At 51.2% G+C, this 18,980-nt stretch overlaps 5 protein-coding genes across 5 annotated transcripts; all 5 read right to left on the bottom strand.

The window, feature by feature from the left end:
* Positions 1-4,941: 4,941 nt before the first annotated feature.
* A1O1_01366 (uncharacterized protein) lies at positions 4,942-7,734 on the bottom strand (the record flags this gene model as incomplete). The annotated part of the gene is made up of 7 exons (XM_007722279.1): positions 4,942-5,342; positions 5,524-5,861; positions 5,916-6,007; positions 6,072-7,178; positions 7,280-7,379; positions 7,436-7,490; positions 7,560-7,734. 7 exons carry the CDS (start codon positions 7,732-7,734, stop codon positions 4,942-4,944), a joined length of 2,268 nt encoding a protein of 755 aa, XP_007720469.1.
* An 827-nt stretch (positions 7,735-8,561) lies between these two features.
* On the bottom strand, positions 8,562-10,585 carry A1O1_01365 (uncharacterized protein; the record flags this gene model as incomplete). The annotated part of the gene is made up of 7 exons (XM_007722278.1): positions 8,562-8,773; positions 8,835-9,527; positions 9,582-9,650; positions 9,699-9,864; positions 9,914-10,078; positions 10,131-10,324; positions 10,375-10,585. 7 exons carry the CDS (start codon positions 10,583-10,585, stop codon positions 8,562-8,564), a joined length of 1,710 nt encoding a protein of 569 aa, XP_007720468.1.
* Positions 10,586-11,431: 846 nt separating this feature from the next.
* Positions 11,432-13,105, bottom strand: A1O1_01364 (uncharacterized protein; the record flags this gene model as incomplete). Its single annotated transcript, XM_007722277.1, has 1 exon — positions 11,432-13,105. One exon carries the CDS (start codon positions 13,103-13,105, stop codon positions 11,432-11,434), a length of 1,674 nt encoding a protein of 557 aa, XP_007720467.1.
* Positions 13,106-13,650: 545 nt separating this feature from the next.
* A1O1_01363 (uncharacterized protein) lies at positions 13,651-15,372 on the bottom strand (the record flags this gene model as incomplete). Its single annotated transcript, XM_007722276.1, has 1 exon — positions 13,651-15,372. The coding sequence occupies one exon, from the start codon at positions 15,370-15,372 to the stop codon at positions 13,651-13,653; it is 1,722 nt and encodes a 573-aa protein (XP_007720466.1).
* Positions 15,373-16,470: 1,098 nt separating this feature from the next.
* Positions 16,471-18,369, bottom strand: A1O1_01362 (uncharacterized protein; the record flags this gene model as incomplete). The annotated part of the gene is made up of 7 exons (XM_007722275.1): positions 16,471-16,801; positions 16,880-17,109; positions 17,172-17,196; positions 17,253-17,568; positions 17,634-17,913; positions 17,969-18,049; positions 18,109-18,369. The coding sequence occupies 7 exons, from the start codon at positions 18,367-18,369 to the stop codon at positions 16,471-16,473; spliced, it is 1,524 nt and encodes a 507-aa protein (XP_007720465.1).
* Between the last annotated feature and the right edge of the window lie 611 nt (positions 18,370-18,980).

The following is an 18,980-nucleotide window of genomic DNA, read 5'->3' as shown; positions in this document are numbered from 1 at the left end:
TGCTGGCTGATGTAGCATCGAGACCTGAAACCGGTTCTAGTCCGAGTAGTAGTAGTCTCCGGAGGGATATCCAGAAAATTGAATAGACGGCATTCTGCCCGAGTACAGAGGATAGGATAGAGTACTATTTTTGTTCATGAAATTGATATATTGAAATATTGAAATACTAGACAGAACTGTCACTGTCAGTGCGTTCAGCGTGCAACTAGACTCATCTTGGATCACCTTTTGGGGTCCTTTCTCGGCTTCGGACTGAACAAGTGGCTCCTCGGATTCCTCGGGTTCCTAAGATCTCCATCCGAATCCGATTTTCCCATGTCCTGCTGCAGTGTGGGGGACGACTAAACAAAGGCCAGGTAAGACAGGAAGAGAAGAAGGTTGTGGACATCAACACTATAGAGTATAGTGTACTCTGTATAGAAAGAACTGAAGAGGGCCGATTTATAATTAATAATACCATAGTCTATCTAGTATTTCCGGTGTTCACTCTGCCACTGTCGTGTGTGTCGTATGGTATGCCTATCTCGTTATTCATGTCAGATTTGGGATTGAGTGTTTGTTGTTGGTGGGTTTCCTCCTTTTTTTTTCATTTCTCCTCTGGTCGTTTTCGACGAGGCTGAGTCCTGACAGATCAGTGATGCAACTTGCAAATTTTGACAAGAGCAACAAGCGAATCATTTCACATTGCGCGCAATATAACCGCGAGCGAGTAGGTCGCCCCGGATCGAGACCGGAAGTGGTTAACGTTTGCTAAGTACGTTGTACTGTGTCTCTGTACCGAGAGTTCCACAGTCCCGTGTGGTCTGTCCCGTGTGGTCTAGCCGGGCTCGCCGAGAAGAAGTGGTGCTCCCTGAGCAATGTGGATTGTGGATTGCTGACTATGTGGCCTTGGAGGTCTTACTCATCAGACAGGTGTCAAGGTTGAGTTCGGAAGTTGGGATATTCTGACACATGTCAGGCCCACAAGGCTTGGACAGTTATGGAAACTGGGAACGTCCTTTGGAGTCTGTAGTCTGGACTCTAGTCAGAACGCCGAAGTGCGATTCCCCCTGGCTGAGTTTAGTTTATGGGAGGCTGAGAAGCATACATCGAACACCAACAGAAAGAAATGTAAGATAGGTCAAAAGCATAAAAAAGAAAAAGAGAAGAAGGAAGAAAGAATTTCAACTCACCTCCCATCATTGGCGTGGCATCTTCCTAGCTATCTGTGATATCTTGACCCAGATTCAGCCTGCATGATGCTATCTCTGTATACGATCGCCCTATTGAGTGCTTGAACTGAGAAAGATTCGAGACCATGCCTATCATTCATTCTGTACAGAGTATCTACCAACTTTGAATGCAGAGCTACAGTTACCCTGCCATAAACCGAAGAGCATATCGTTCTTGTCCGCTGCAAGCCAGTCTCGCTTGAGGGTCAGTATTGGCATGCTAGCAGGACGAAGATGAAACGAATAAACAAAAGAAAACAGAAACAGAAAAAGAAACGTGCTTCGTACCTGTTCACGCATGTGGGATAGAAAAGAAGACAACCTACCTACCTTCGACTTTTACCTGCAGTGGCCCAGGGACGGAAAAGCACGCATATCATACTAGTAGATATCGCCATACTCAATACCTCAAGTGCATAGATTCGGGATCAGGGAATCACAAAACCAGATGGATCCAGTCTTCAGTATCCAATATCCAATATCCAGCCCGTGGACGCCACCACCGGCCAATTGCCGAACTTGAAGAGGCACATCCCGAACCGGATAATCATACGATTATGGGTCGGATCATGGCTCTGTACTATCTTACAGAGTACAAGGGCAGCTGAAAGTGAGTGGATACTTGATGTATCCTCTGTCCCTTCAATAGCCGACTTACATAAACACAGGCTGCCCCCTTATGTCAGGCCTGTAGGTAGTTGTGGATACTGGTGCTACTTCGGCATTTGCATGTGAATTAAATCCCACGCGCAAATTTGAATCTCAGGCTAAAGTTCCCAAAAGGGTAGTCGGTAGCCGATTCCCGAAGCTAAGGATAAACCTGGAACCAATGGTGGAGAGCGGAAGATCGGAAATGGTGACTGTGGGCCTGCTGATTGGCTTGCCGGGCTGAGAAGCACCCCTGCAGACCTAGTCAAATTAAATCAACCAGGAGCTTCGGGAAGAGTGGAGTCCAAGTTTTTCTGTAGACAGCGGGTCCAGCTTGGTGTGCCAGTGCCAGTGGGTTGTGGCGGTGTAACTCGGTCCAGAGTCTTTCGGTCTTTCGGTCTGGCTGAACTGGAGTGCTCTGGACTTGGACTCGGATTTGCACTGTGGACTTGGGGGCCAAGGCATACTACAGAGTACAAACTCTGTCTCTGTACGTAACCCTAGTAGTCTCCAGGGGGGAGAGGGGGTTTCCCGAAATCCCTTCATCAGCCCAAATAAACCCGCAGACTGCCATATCTCCCATCTCCCATCTCCCTATGCCGACAAGTCAAGTTGTGCACGTCGAGACACGGCAATGCTGATCCCTGGCGTATGTTGGTATTTGAACATCTGGTCAAGACTCCCTACCCAGAAGCATGAATCGTGCTGATATCTCGTCTCGACTATACCCAAAACGAAGCAGAATTGTCTTCGAAGCAGTAAGTGCGACTGAGACCGACCAAGACATATGAAAATGTTTGCATTTGTTGTGGTGGTGTAATCTGTTGTGGTTGGTAAGGTTGTTTGATATCGAGAGGCCCCCCTTGCCAACGCAGCCTCGCCGCCAAGCCATGAGTGTTCGTCGCGTCGCCAACATCGATCAAACACAACACAACACAACACAACACAACACAACACAACACAACACAACACAACAACACCAAGCGATGCGCACCGCACATTCTCCTATCCAATTTGGCAACAACCCAAAAACCAAAAAGTCCAAAAAGTCCAAAAAAGAATGGTTCCAAAGATTGGTCTTTGTATTTATAGGTATGGACTCCCAGCGCTATAGCATGTATGGAGGCGGCCCCTAAAGGAACAGGTGAACCACCCAAGGCAAAAGATCGAGATCCTTTAATTAGTGCTGTTTAGGCATCCCTGGGCTGTGGTCGTGCCACTAGGCCACCGAACCTACCACGATGGGCGACAGAAATCGGGAACTTATAAATCATATGTATTGAATTTCCGCGCAGGTCACGGGGTCACGGGGTCACGACTCACGGGGTCACGACTCACGGGGTCACGACTCACGGGGTCACGACTCACGGGGTCACGACTCACGGGATCGGGTTGCTACCTGTGTTACAAACATATCACGGGTCCATCATTGATGAAGAGGGAGAGAGATAGGTCTCTTCGGCTACGCGTTCGGTTGGAGGCAATGGATGGCATACTTGTTGGTTACTTTATCTATTGCTCATCATGTTCTGGTCAGACTCAAGAGAGAAACTGGCGAGCCTTTCACGGGAAGGATCATGGAGATTTCTTCAGATCTCGGCGGATTTCAGAGCTTTCAAATTCCACGGAAACCTATCAGCGTGTAAGTTCTGCCGGTGCTGTCGTCGGTGGGATGGGAAGGTCTGACTCCACGAGAAATCAGGCAGAACTCCGAAGTAGAAGTGAATGGCCTGTCACTGATAGGTCGACCACCCTCGAGGCAGAGCAATGTAGGTAATACAAACTCTTTTCGGTCACACTCGAGCCTTCATTTCTTCTTGTAGGACGTGCCTGGTACTACGGTCTACGGATCGAATTCTTCGCTGGACTGCAACCAGAAACCTAGTAACAGCTTAAACAGACGACAACCCCTATGGAGAAGCAGGTGGCCAATAATTCCTTGACTCTGATAAAATAGGTCAGTTCCAGCGGAATCGAATCGAATCGAATTGGATACAGAAAAAGTCATCACGACCTCGGACCTCTGGCACCTCAGAACGAAGGGCTAGACAGTGATAGGATAGTCACCTCCTGGAAGCGAAGATGAGTCGCTGCAAAAGAAAAAGAAAAACAGTCCCCAGCAACTTCCAAGCAGCAGCCTAGAATTGAAAGTTGACCGCATGATTACCTACCTACCTACCTACCTACCTAGGTATGCTAGGGTATGCCAGGGTACTGTATTGTATTCCAACTTGTGCCTGCCTCGCGAGAGAATTTCTCGGAGATCTCTGAAAGTACAATCTATTCCAGGGGAAGGGGGAGGTTGAGTCCGCACCTCCTCCTCCTCTCAATAGTATAGTCTGTCAGGAATACACAATGCGAACGCTGTCATCTTGTCACGACATTAACAAGATCTGGCACTGAACACCTTTTCCATCTCGACATGTTTAACTTACAAGCGATGGTTGGGATCAGAAGGTTGAAGCCAGGAATCCCGGGACCATCGCCATCACCATGGACATGGACATGATATATAGGACTCTGCAAGTGGCTGTAGAAAAGCTATCGAACACAGCCCTCACCTTGAATTGCAATAGTATCGCGTTGTTCGTTTGTCCGCTTGTTTAGAGAGTCGAGACTCTGGGTATATACTATATGGTACAGACATACTGCGTGAAGTTCAAGTACTTGTGACCGCATACTCACTTTCTCATTCCTGACCTTATGGATGATAGGTATGGCTTTCTGTCTTCTTACTAACATATCGTCCTTTTGAGCATAGAAAACTGTCATAATCTTCTCTTTCTTTTCCGTGAACAAAGTCAATAAGTAGTATTTGGCCTCTGATCTGACTCTCTGGGACTAACCATACTTTAGGTTGAGCTGAAGTTTGAACTGTCTAACATAGATAGATGGATGGATGAATGGATGGATGAATGGATGGATGAATGGATGGATGAATACACATATGGATAGGTATATATGTATCGTATCACACTATTGAACTCCAAGCGACAAACTTTTTTCGCCCTCGCTCGATGATAGATTGATCTTGTGACGACATTCAATTTCATCTTCCATCTTCCAACTTCATCACTGATCGTTACTCGCTGTGGTTGTCGTTGTCATTATCATTGTCATTGTCATTGTCGTTTTGAAACAAGATTTTCAGTTTCGTCAACGCATCGTCGCAATTGATTTCCATACCGGTCACGACCTCGACAGCCTCTTCTTTGTTCACGAGTGACTGGGCGACCAGCCAGAAGTTGAATCCGTTGCGAGACATACCCGCAGTTTTCATCGACTCGTCGGAGGATTGGGAGCAGACTGCCTGCCACAACTGGCGCCATCGGTCTAGTGCGAGTTTGATGTCGTGCTGCAAGGGCCCCGTGAGGTGGCTGGTGGGTTTGTGGCCATTGGTGTTGATGGTCCGATGGGGCAGAGATGTTGTGGGGAGATTGATGGATAGAGTCATTATACAGGTGTGGATGTATGTGTAGAGATCTGGACAATAAGTGTTTCAAGTTAGTTTGATGCTTGTAGCCAAGAAGATGTAGGTTGGACTCTTGGAAATCAGTGGTCCATGAAATGAAAGAAGAAAACGAACAGTTCGGTTCCTGAGGTGTGGCCAAGAAAGAGGCAATGCAGATGTGAATCGAGGGTACAGAAAACAGATATAACGTACGGTGAATCAGGATAAACAGATCAAATACCGTGAGGTCACAGTTGCTGGCGGATTCCAAAGCTTCCAAATCTGCCGCGGTATTGTTGCTGCTGCTGAGGGTCGGGTCAAGGGCAGATTTTGTTGAGGAGGGCTTGGATTTGTCAAAGAGCAGTGCAAATGCTTGAGCAATGGTAAGTCGTGGAGCGAAGATCGAGTCGTCTTGCATGAACGGATGGTGTGAGTTGAAAATGGCTTCTTTGCAAGGGAGATCCGTGTCGAGTTCGGCCAGGGTCATGCGGCATGGATAGTTGGAATAGATCTTCATTGCACAGTCGAGTAGTGCAATCACTGAGGTCGTCCTGCATGAATCAATTAGCAATATTCTCTTCAACGGGTCCCGATCGCTGTCGTACCGGATGCGAGATTCCTTCTGTAACCATGCGGTTTCTGAGATGCGGTCGGAGGGCTGGTGTCTGACACGGTGGAGGTTGTATTTGCGGACAAGCTGGAGGGACAGTCAGCCTTCTTCACCATTGATGTGCAAGTCCAGAGCTTGTTCAATTTCGTACCTTGACGACGTGTCCAAACCTAGATTCCATGGCGCGGCGTTTGGCAATGGTCGGCCCACTCCAGTATTGAGCCACAACCATCAAATAGCCGGCCTGGAGCTCCTGAAACAGTTCCCAATCTGGATCTTGTCGACTTGAACTCGTACTCGAACTCAAACTTGAAGCTGACCCTAGGTTGTGGCCATGGAGGGATCGGCTGACCTCCATTTCGAAAGAGAAGATGTCGGAATCGAAAACCACCAACTCCGCCACATCCAGCAATCTCTTCGCTGCATGCCGTTCCGTTTGATCTTTCGAATACATGGCTCCGATAAACATGACAGTCACCAGCAGAGCAAGAGGAACCTTCGCAGGGTCAAAAGACGGTCGGTGCAGAATGGGACAGTTCAAGTGCCAGTTTCGGAAGTACATGGAGATGAATTTGGAGACTTTGTCGCCCATCAGAAGGAAATTGAGACATCCAGTAAGTTCCTGGCGGGTCTTTTCGTCCAAAGCCAAACACCAGAGTTTGTTGTAGATGGCCAAATTCAGTGCTGAGACATGCTGCGGCTGATCTGGCAGTGTTGGAGTCGAGTCAGAAGGCGTGGGTCCAGGCAGAGCCTCCGAAGAGAGGATGATGGGATCGTATAATTCGATCTGCATGTCGGAGTAGGATGGTGACGGCATGAAGGCGAATGGACCGGTCCAAAAATCAAGATATTGATCGTCGACTTCCAATGTGGACTCGAATATGCTGGCGTAATCCATCGAATCGGGAGACGTATCGATGGGCTGTAAGGGGGTGTTTGCATCCGCTTCATCTGGCTCCTCGGTTCGCTGGTGGAATTGAAGGCTACGAACCCGGTCATCGCAAGGAGGAAGATTGAATCTTTCGGTGAAGGTATCGATCCCCCCATTTAAAAGCGCCTTGATGGATACTCGATCCTCGAGAGGCCCTAATGGTTCGGCTGCTGGGGGGTTAGCTCCCATGTACATAGATTCAAAAGGTATGGCGGGACCACCTTTCATTTCCTGCCGACCAGTCGATCTCTGGCGGCATTGCACTTTCTTCTTTTTGCATTGAGCGCAGGGAAGGCTCCCATCACATCGGATCTTGGAAGTGATGCACTAGAACACGTCGGCCGTTAATGTCTCGGCTGACTGGGGTTTGGGCCTTGGGAGTGGGATTTGTACGGGGTTTGGGCCTTGGGAGTAGAATTTGTTCATACTGTAATACAAGCATGTGGCCGTCGACCTTTGGGAATGGAACTCGGTGGTTCACGGTCTCCTCTTCGTTGACAAGAATAGTAATGGCTTTGTAAGCGGTCTCTAGCGATCATGTCAATGGTCACCTTCATACGCAGCAGATATCGGCAGCATCGTACTTGCGAGAGAAGTTCCGAGTGCAGAACACACAGGAGAACGGTTTGGCACCGGTATCTGGACGACTCATCAGTCAGGTCACGAGAGGCACAGCGTGTACACCATGGGGTCACACTTCACACTTACGTCTCGTTTGATGACGATTCAAGTGTTCGGCTCGGGAAAAGCTCTGCGAACAGGTCACACAACGGTAACGCTTATCGGGGCCGGTGGACGTCATTGTAGGACTGGTGGCCTGCTTGATAGCAACGGCGGAGGAGAGTAGGGCTTGACTGCGGATGAGGTCGTCGAATCTCTCCATCTTGAGCATATGAAGAGGAGACGATATGCTGCAGCCTGCAAGACTGAGTGGAGATAGAGAGGAAGGAATGTAAGGTGTACGAGAAGAAGGATTAGGATTGCGAGGTATAAGACAAGGAGAAGACTTCGGGTGATCCAGCTACAGTATAACCAGGACCAGGGTTTCGAAAAGTGCGGAATCAAAGCATCAAGCAGGAGGAAAGAAAAGAGAGAGGAAAAGAAGAGAGTCGGATGTGGGATGCGGGGATGGAAATGGAAGATGGAGAGAATAATTCAAAGGGACGGAGAACGGGGGATCGAGAGTGCGGGGGGTGGAATCGAGATTAGGCACTGTACGTACCCTCGGTACCTCTCTCAGGTACTTAAAGTGGGGGCTAGAAACTCGAAGTCATGTTCTTATAGGTGCGTGAGATCGAGTTTGGGGGCGACCGAGGCTGCAAGGGCCCCGGGGTGAGGTGCCCAACTGGCTGGATCTAGGTGCTGGGGTAAGGGGTAGGGGGGGTAAGGGGGTATAGGTGGCTGCTCATAGGCTTAAGTTCATAAGCTTAGGGGACCTAGGGAACCCTAAGGAACCCTAAGGCCGATAAGCTCCTTAAGCCATACAACTTCGAGGCAGCTCGGCTTAGGTGCCGTCTTCGGCCGAGGTGACTTGCCATTGGTAACTAAATCCCCGCTAGGTAGATTAAGGTACTAAGGTACCCCTAACGTACGTTGAGGCCTTGGACTGCTAGAGTCAGTACAGAGTATTAGAACATCCCTCAGCCTCGCCTGCCGAGTGTGCTTCGTACATACACATGTATAAATATTTATGGTAGGTCTCAAGTAGACTCAAGTCGTCTCAGCCTCTGTTTCTGCCGTCGTCGGCACAGGAGGAAAGTCGATCTGATCCTTGTTGAGATAATCAACCCTGACCCTCTTCTCCTTTTCCTCCAGTGTCCAGCCATTGCCCAGCCACCCACACGGGTTGTCATTCACGTACTCATACACAAAGTCTTCCCACCGTGGATGCGTCAGAACCCTCATTGCGTGCAGAGAAGATCCTATAATTCAACCGTCAGCCATGCACACATTAGACAGAAGGGCAGAAAATGTCGAGCTTACCTGGCCACAGCGCACTGACTCGACCATCCGATGTTCCACCTTTGTACCAGCTACGACAATCGAGACTGAAGACGGTGGTTTGGAAATATGCGTCGCAGTATTCGACGAATCCCTTGACCGCGTCCGGCCGAGGCGCCATGCTCCGGATGTTGTCTCTCTGCATCTTGGCCAAGCACAACGTGATGTAGTCGATGGCCTTCTCGATCAGCAGCAGCAGATTGCCGGTTCCCAACGCCGAGTTCGGGCCCAGGGAAATAAAGTAGTTGGGAAACTCGTCGGTGGCTAGCGAGAGATATGTCGAGGGTACTTGCTTCCACTTGTCTGCCAGATCGACGCCGCCTTTGCCGGTGATGGGAAACCGAGGACAAAATGTCGTATCAAAGCCCGTCGCGCAGATGATCGCGTCGACCGGCCGATGCTCTCCGTCGGTGGTGATGATCCCGTCGCTGACCACTTCGCGGATGCCGTTGGTGATGACGTCCACTTTGGGATCGGTGAGCGCTTCAAGGTACCCGGGTCCTGGCGTCAGCCGGCGACAGACGGGTGGGAACGATGGCAGGAGAGTATCTGCCAGCAACGGCTTTCCGGCCAGTCTTCGCTTCATGTTTTCGGTGAATATCTCGACCGCGCCCAATTGCTCGGGTGAGCCCTTAATGGTCACCGCGTGGACTGACTGGAGTTCGAGTTCGATGTCTGAGTAGGAGCTGGTCAATGCAGGGCTCCAGGCAGATGGTAGTATATGCATACCTTTTCGGAATTTCTCGTAGAAGTCTGGGTCTGTCTTGAAGCGGCTGATGTCTTCTGCTGAGAACGAAACTGTCCGTACGTTAGAATGCGTTTCAATCCTTGGGTGGCTTCACTGACAATTGTCCAATCCTTTCCCCATCTGATCCACCTTCTCGCGAGCAAACGTAGGAGCTAACCACGTTCGGCCCCGGATGTAATGGTCGATATGAGTTGATTTGGCGAGGACTGCTGGAACGATTTGAATCCCACTTGACCCGTTGCCAATCACTGCCAATCTTTTGCCCTGCGCGTCGTCAGTCATGATGGCAAGGACTGCGTTGAGGCCTCCTTACCGTCCAGTCGAACGTCTCATCCCATTTGGCGCTATGGAGTAACTTGCCCTTGAAATCCCGAAGGCCAGGAATCTGAGGCCACTTCCAGTCGTTCAGAGCCCCGGTGGCGGATACCAGCACATCGCAGACATCTGTGAATGTCTCTCCGGTTTCCAGATTTTGAACCTACAACTGGTAAGCAGGGATGACATGACTCTGCATCAACGGAGAAGCATACTTGAACCTCCCATTTGCCTCCCGCTTCATTCCAAGCGGCAGATGCAATCTTATGGTTGAGTTTGATGTGCCTCATACAGTTGTATTTCGCCACCACCTTTTTCCAATACCGATGGATTTCCTGGGCGCTCGCATAGAACTGGCTCCATTCGTGATTCGGCTCAAAGGTCGCCTGATATGTGTGTGCAGGGATGTCTGGATAGTTGATTAGCCACGAACAAGGACGTCTAACGATGTCGACATACCACATGCGCATCCAGGATATCTGTTTTCAAACCAGGTGCCTCCAACGTCCGGGTTCTTCTCGTAAATCTGCAGAGATAGACCTGGAACCCGCTGAGGAAGCCGGATAGACGCCAGGATTCCTGATATTCCTGCTCCAATCACCACCGCCCTCAGCGGCCTTGGTGCGTCTACACATCGGTCTTCAATCCAGAAATGTGGTGCCTCGCCCATGGTAATAATGCTGATGAGACAACAGTAGAATGGAGTGTATATGGGATTGACTGCTTCGTAGCACTGCCACTCTGCAACACTTTGGTCGATCCAGAGAGGGTGCCAGACAGTTCATATCAGAGACAGATGGATATACTTTTGACACTCCTTTCTCCGCGACCTGCCGATGGGTATCGTCAAAGGTGGTGGCGTCCACCTTCCAGGGGTTTGCGACCAATTGAATGCTTGCATCCCCATGACCACCAATCAACTTGTCATGTACCGATATCTTTGGGATCTGGGGTATGGGGAGGAAATGGAGGTGACCGCGGAGGCCTTCGGGAAAACCCCCAGTGTCCGGGTACAAGTCCGAGCCGGATACCAGCCTGGGGAAAAGTAGACTGGGCCAATCTCAAGTCGATCAACTGGTTTCGTGCTGTGATGATGCGGGATGCGGGATTTCCTGTCGACCGAACGGCATTCGAAAAACGTTATGTCGGATTGGAGCTCTTGTGAACCGGAGGGGGTTGGAGATTGAATTCGCAATCTATGATCCACCATCGACGTAGCGAAGGACCTTTGCGACACTCCTTGGACTGAACACTCAACCTGGTCACGAAGCAGGAGGAGCTGCTGTCCGATCCAACGTCGCCGCAAGACGTCCGAGTTGTTCTCGCCCCTGAATATCGGGTCTTGGGGTAAGCTACAGACCACCATCGAAAGGGTCTGGGAGAAGCAAGGCCTGAATATGATAGCCGTCGTTTCCATCTCCATATGCATCAACTTTGGAACCCTGCGGGCGATGTGGAGAGCCCGATCTTGAAGTACTTCTTTAGGCTGAAAAAGAGAGCCTCGGGAGTCTTTCATCTACGTTTCGTTAACAGCGCGGCAAAAACAGGAAGACTTTATAGCGACGTCGGCCGCCTTCAATGCCTTGTCCAACTGCGGCTTGACCCTCTCAGCCTCGGCAGTCCGACCTAGTCTCCTCAAACACTCTTCGTAGCCATGCAGCGCCCAGACATTGTTAGGATGCCGCAGGGCGCGTGGCAGTGTATCGTCGAACCCCAAATCAGCACTATACACCGCCAACGCCTGTTCAGCACGGCCCTGCTCGAGGAGAAGCGCACCATACGCATGACGGGGCGGCTGCATCCAGCCCCAGGGTTCATCATAGGGCAAGGAACCATCCAAAGCACTAGCCCGTTGGAGATGAGCGAAAGCGACCTCAACATTTCCACGGCGGTATTCCAGTTCACCGTCCAGCATCGAGTTCGCGATCGCCAGAATATCTACACAGGAATTGTTGAAAAGTGTGCGTGTTGACTTGACGCGCGTCAGAGCGTCTCGAAACTTGTTGCGCTCTTCTTCCGCTTCTTCCACTCTTCCCGTGGCAGCCCATGCGACGCCCTTGGCGTAGTGCATCAGTGCCGTGGTCACGCAGTACAGTTCTCGATCACGGGGCACCTTCAGGTCAAGGATATCCTGCCATCGACCAAAGCGGATCAACACGTGCACACGCATACCCAGAAACGCTTCCAGCCAGTCCGCCATTGGCGGCGATTGCACTCTGAGCAAGTCTTCGGGGATAGAGGCCTCCAGCCAGTCGACGGTCTCCAGGGCCACTTGGGATTCACCTGCAAACATGGCGGCGTAGAGACGGAAATGATAATCGTGCGATCGATAGAGGGTGTAGAACTTCAACGGACCGGCACGGGCCAGAAACCTCTCGTCTGCACGGATGGCGTCCATGTTGGACGATATGGCCCGGCTATAGTCGCCGCATAGTATGTCGAGGTGTGTAGGCATATGTTGTAGATGGCCGGCGTCTGGCACTAGTCCTCTTAGACGGTCTGCTATAGGAAGAGCCTTCTCAGGACAATCTGACATCTCCATCAAATGTATGTAAAGATGTAGGAGACCTGGGTGCTGCAGACCGCCAGGTTGGGCCAATGCTCGATCGAGGACAGCCTTTGCTTCAAGAGTGCGGGCCCCAGGAGCAGGCTGACCGGTGTGCAAATCCCACAGTTTCCAGGGCGTCAGGTTCATCAGCGCGTCGGCATAGAGAGTTGCCACATCGAGATCGTTTGGATAATGAGCATACACGGCGCCCATGGCGTCGGCGTATGGTTCGTTCCATATCGAGCAGTCGGTAGCTGCTTCTGCTTGCGGATACCGGAACTCGAGCGCGTCAACGAGTGCCTTCTCGACCGGTGTAGTTCTAGTCATAGCTCTCGATCTGGCTTGCTCGACGGCAGAATGGGTTCGAGATACCGTAGATTCGAGTTCCTCGCCGTCGAAGAATTCCCATGGCTTGTTATAGTTGGGTCCGAGAGCGTACGCGAGACCCCAGTAAGCCATGGCACAGTCAGGGTCGAGGACGCTGGCTTTTTGGAAGCATTCTGCCGCCTCTTCATGGTTGAAGCCATAGCTCCAGACAAGACCACGATTGAACCACACTTGAGCGTCCTTGCTTGTAGTGCTCACTGGACGATGGAAGGACCCGAGGTCATAGTATCCATCGGATGAAGGTTGGGTGCTCATGACGAACAGTGTCCCAGACTTTGCTTCCACTTTCACTACCCGAGCCTTCAGAAGGCTTTGACGAGGGAGAATTCACCGGAACCAGGAAACAATGATGAGCATTGCAGTGTTGTACAGACGATGGGCAGTCCAGTCGACGACGACGGCAATGGCATGAAACACGACGTATGATGCACCGTAACACCTACGCAGCATACGGTGGGGTGTTCGACTATCAAGAGCAGCTACAAGGCTGAATTATATAGGTCTCAACTGAAGACTAGGCACAGTACCTCGAGCCTTTACTCGGCAGGGAGGTGACTACGAGCCTAGTGTAGCCGTACCAAGTCTAGCAACACTCAGATTGGATCGTCGACGCCTTCAGCAAGATGGATCGAGATCTCACAGTCACTATCTGAGTCGATATGCGGCGTGAGGAGGGAACAAAGAGAATGGGAAGAGAGGGAGGCATTGTGCAGTCGGCGTGAAGGAAGGAAAGAAAAGGCCATATTATATATAGTAAACATCTACAGTAAGCTACCATCGCATTCACCAAGTCTGTTCAGCTATGCATCCGTCCCTGAACGATTATGAGGAGGATGTCCCGGTCCAAACCCAGCCCAATATCCCATCCGACCATCCAAGTCAGTGAGATTGCGACACTGCGGATTATCACGATCCTCAACAGCACCGAATGGCCAGATCGGAATAAAGCACACTTGACCGAGTGGACACTCAGGACATCTCTTCCACACTGTCCAGTCCAGATACTCGATCAAAGAGTGTAGACTGCTCACGGAGTCTGTGAAAGATGACTTGGCGTCCAGAGCGGCAAACAGAGTCGAACAGATAGCCGTCGTGACAGATCGAATGGATCTTGTTGAAACTGTTTCGAGCTCTCCGCTGTGAGGAATGAACTGTGTCGCACACCTACCAACTTCAGCAGTCGTGTTGCGTGCATCCGAGTCGACAAAGACGCGGAGGAACGAACTCAATTCATCAGATAGTTGCTGGGAAGTCGTGAATGCGCCGGACACCAGATATTTCAGCTGTTTGGCGTATCGTTCCACAACCATATCTGCGATGTTCTGCCAGTCAACCGAAGGAAATGCTAGAGAGGGATCCCAGTTGTGGACCATGGCGTCCACATCTCCACGGATCTTTTCTAGGACACCGACGGACGCGTTTCCGAGTCTAGGCAGACCGTCGTTCTGTGTGAAAAGTTCCAGGTTGTAATCATAGGCAGTGACGAAGTTGTCGTAATCCAGTTTGACTCGTCCTCCGCCGATTCCATCGTAGCGTGCTGTGATTGCCCGGATCCAATCCGACAAGTGCCATCGGGGAGGGGATTCATCGTCTGGATCTGAACTGTCCTTTCCGCCAGCGAAGGGGCCCGCCCTGACAGCCTGAATGAAATCCAGATCCTCGGCGAAGGAGCACAAGATGACTTCGAACCCGGACTCCATGCGAATGAAGCCTTTGATCTTGCCGTTCCATGTTTCGCTGGCCATGTGGCATAGTCGTTCAGCGCGCTCGTATTCCCAAAAGACGCCATCGCTTTCGTTTGTGGCATTCAAGAGCAGAATGTCTTGAGTGTCGAGGGTGCCTTTGTCGCATTTGCCGGCGGACATGCCGTCAATGTATAGCAGCGGTAAATCAGTCTTGGTTTTGTAGGTGTGCAGCCAGCCAGGCATTGTTGGACGAGGCCTTCTCCTGGGTGGTTCTGGTTCATGGTCAGGGTTTGCCCTGAAGGGGTGTTGGATGTCTCGGTGAGGGAGGTGTGCGACTTGAGTGTCTGCAGGAACGAGACGAGAGTCGAGTGGACGGTCTATTGGAGAAGAGGGAGACTCGACCCGTCTCTCTGCCGAAGAAGCAATCGAATCGCCGTGTTCTTCTTCAGACGAAGCGCGAGAATGTCTCCCCTCCGTCCCATCATATCTCGTTCTTCCAAAAGGTGTTCCGCCAGCCTTCCCCCCAAAACTCCTAGCAAAATTCACGGCATGTTCCGGCTCAAAGGCCAACCACTCCATGCCCCGAACCGGCTCAGCACGGCCTGTGCCATGATAGAACTGCGTGCCTGCAGGGACTTGAGCCAAAAACAAAGACATGCCATTATGATTCAGTGAAGAGCCCCACTGTCGCATGGACGAATGTATTGCATTGAAAATGTGGTTTGCATTTCGTAGACCCTCATCGGCGATTATAGGAGGTGAAGGGGGGACAGCGGCGGCTGTTGCATCCCCGATCAGGGCATAGACAACCAGTAACAGCCATGACCATACCAGCATCATGAGAGGGCAGGAAGAGAAAGAAAGGGAGAGAAAGGACAGGAGAGACGATGCGAGGGCCCTTTTGCAGGCGACCTGGCGAAGATAAGACTGCCTCAGGAGAGATAAATGGTGTATAGTATGTGGTATATGATATATGATATATGGGGGTCTGTTGATGGCTATATCTAATCATATCTGTATCGGGGGATCAGGAGCATGTGCTGTTTGAGTCTGTGAATCTGGAGTGGTCGCGTCGCTGACGTGGCATCTGTACGTGCCAGTGGGCCATGATAAGGCTCAGGCTTCTTAGGCTGCACCTGAGCTAATCCGGGCCGATCTCGCTCGTTGAACAGTAAAAGCAGTGGGGAAGAAGACACAAGTGCTGCTGTGTGATAAGGGCAGAAGAGCTCTCGTTTCTCATGCTGCATGTTGGTTTGTTCGCTAAGAGCAGGGCGGAAAAGTTGGCTTCGATCTGTGTTGATCTTTCAACCTTGCGTTTGATAGGCATCTCCGACGACGCTGGGCGGCACATACTTTCTTCTCAAGCACTTTGTCGAGACACCCATTCGGCTAAGGCAATAAATCAAGGTCGTAAGTCTTGGCGGAGGCTGAGAACATATATATATATATATATATATATATACATATACATATAAAGGAAAGGTCGCCGACTTTTGCTCCGATAATCTCTAGATAGGTAAGTCGATGTGTACTGTACGTCCTCAACGTCCCCTTCCCTAATTTCACTAACCGCATTATTAACCCCTTGATTCACCCCTGTGTCCCGTTGGAGGGTCAGAGCAGTCACCACCTGACCGTCGCCGCCATTTCCGTACCTCCAGGCCGACTCCTTCCCAGTCAGCGGCCGCTTGCTGTTCGCCCCATCGGCGGCTCCGTACAAGCAAGTCCTTTCTAGAAATTTGCGTCGGCTGGTTGCGATTGTGGTATCCTACAACCTTTTGCAGAGAGGGCTCTTTCCGGAGACATGGTGATCGAGCCACTTTGATGTCGTTGCGACGAGCCTGGAGGACAGCAACAGCAGGGTCGTCGTAGACGCACTGAGTCCTGCTAGGGAACACAGAATGTTGGACCGTGGTTTGTTGGGTTCATGCTCTCTCACACCGGCTTAAACCTCGACTTTTGCCGGATTCTCGCCCCGTATTTGTAGAAGAGGACAGGCACTGGGAAGAAGACGACACAGAGAAATGCCAGGAGAGAGGAAGCCCACGGGACGCCCAAGTTGTGATACATGGCTGGTGCAAATAGCGGAAACCCGGCGCCGGCAGTGGATCGCACGAAAGTGTTGATGGCGATCGCACTGTTTGCATAGAAGCCATAACAGTCGATGATATAGTTCATGCCTTGCCAAAACGTGAGCAGACACCCGCCTCCCATGACGGCGACGGAAAGAACTTGAGGCACCCAGATGATGTGTGGGTTAGAAGTCCTGCAAAAGTCAATCAATATCAGTGGCTGAGATGAGACCAGACAAGGTCGACAGGGCGAAAGGCAGGCAGTCACATACCATGCAAACCAGAACAAGCCGATGGGCAGCGCGGCGGCTCCCACCATCATCGGTGGCAGTCGTTCCTCCGGCACGATCTTCCCCTCCTTGTAGAATGCTCGGGTGAAATTGGTTCTTGTGGAATAGGCGATCAAGCCCGTCCCCATGGCGATGCCGACAATGAAGGATGCGAAGGGGAGGGCTCCCACCCCTGGATTCCAGCCTCGTTCCTCCTGGAAAGATATGGGAAACTGTGACAAACAGTCAGTACAAAGATCACCGCTGACATGGAGGCCGAGGGACAATGACTCACGGCTTCGAAGAAAAGATACAATATACTGTCAACACGTTAGCCTACTCACTCCACGAAAAGACTGGACGACGAATCCTTTACCCATAAATGAAGCTCATGTACGCCGTGACCAGAGCCAGGATCGGTTCCTGCACGAACATGAGGAATGGACGAACAAGATACACAGTCAGCATGGATTTGGCATCGACACGCCTTTCGTCAGCTTTGGCGTGCAAGGCCCAGTTTTGTGTTTCATACCGCAGCCGTTTCGCTTTGATCTGCAGAATCCTGGCCGCGGAGGTTTCGGGAATGACCAAGAGGCCGATGCTACCGAACAGGGCAGCCATGATGAGTGTGATCCACGCCGTCCACCGCCAGCCAAGATATGACTGAGTGATAAAGCCGCCCACGATCGGACCTGGCACGTGTGAGGTCAGTATGATCTGGTCCGAGTATCGCAGGTTGAAGCTTGATATAGCATACCGGCCACGGGACCAATAAAAGTCGCCCCTGCAAAGACGCAAACACCATATGCTCTCTCAAGGGGACCCCAGATATCGGCAAGCGCACCTCCGACCACGGCCAAGGGAGACGAGGCGGCGAATCCTCCAAAAAAACGGCCCAGCATGATTGTCTCGACATTGCGGGCCACGGCCACGGGGATTTGGAAGATGGCAAACACGAGATATCCCGCAAATAGCGGCACCCGTCGCCCAAAAACCTCGGACGCGGGCCCGAAAAAGATCGGTCCAAACACAAATCCCTAGGTAAATGATCAGCGGTGTCGCGCCAGAATTTCTCCACGTTCGTCGACTCACCAGCAGGAAGAGTGAGACCCCCAGAATAGAAACGACCTGTGAAATATGGTACTCATGGGCCACCGGTTTGATGGCCACACTCTGGGAGAGAAGAGTCAGCGACGGCCACTTGCCCAGAGGCGATCCTGGTCCCTACGCACATGGATTGAACTGGCAAAGGTGACGACAAATGCCATGCCTCCCATGGCAGCCGTGATGGCCCATTTCCTCTTCTTGGACCAGTTCTGTGGATTGTCGGGATCGTCTGGTCCATCGAACTCGACTAGATCTGGTCGCGACGTGCGCATAGCGGTGGCAGGCACCGATCGCTGGGACTCGGCATCTTTCTCAGGATCCAGCTGCGCTGGCTGGTCGTTCCCTGCATCGTTGGGCGCTTCTGCTTCTTCCGTGATCTCGGGCATGAAGTCAAGAGTAGACGAAGACGCTGAAGCCGCTGGGTTTGGAACAGCGTCGGTGTGGCGCACTGCCATGTCTATGCCAGGGGCTACTCAATCAATCGTCGAATTGAACCACCTCTTTCGTCACGCTGCTTCGCGAAAATGAAAGTGATATATAAGGGAACAGGAAAACCCCCCGATTGAGTTTGATCTTGAAGAATCTTGTGTACTATCCAAGAAGATTGAACGGTAGATTTGGTTAGGGGACGACAGATGGAGTTAAGTCAACAGACCCTAGGCCGGATATACGACTGCCATCTTGGGGAATGAATGGCATGGAGCATCGACTCGGACTCACAGTACGACATCCTCTGAGAGGGGAGGGTCATGGATCTGACAGACCCCCATGCTTGTTGCTTCCTTCGTACATTCATTGTTGGCTACTACGTAGTACTAGTCAACAACTACTAGTCAGCAGCAGTCCGTGAAAACCAGGGATACGCCACATAGTAGTAGTAGTAACAGGCGCAACGACCATGTAGATTATGTAGATTACTAACTCGTAACTTATACGCTCCCAAGGCTGTTGAATTGGTCATCCTGGTCCTCTACAACTCCACCTAGACCTCCACTGT

The sequence above is a fragment of the Capronia coronata genome (assembly GCF_000585585.1).
Source record: "Capronia coronata CBS 617.96 chromosome Unknown acBCG-supercont1.1, whole genome shotgun sequence".
Lineage (NCBI taxonomy): Eukaryota > Fungi > Ascomycota > Eurotiomycetes > Chaetothyriales > Herpotrichiellaceae > Capronia > Capronia coronata.
Note: the sequence above shows the minus strand (reverse complement) of the source record. Positions and strands in the feature narration are given on the sequence as shown.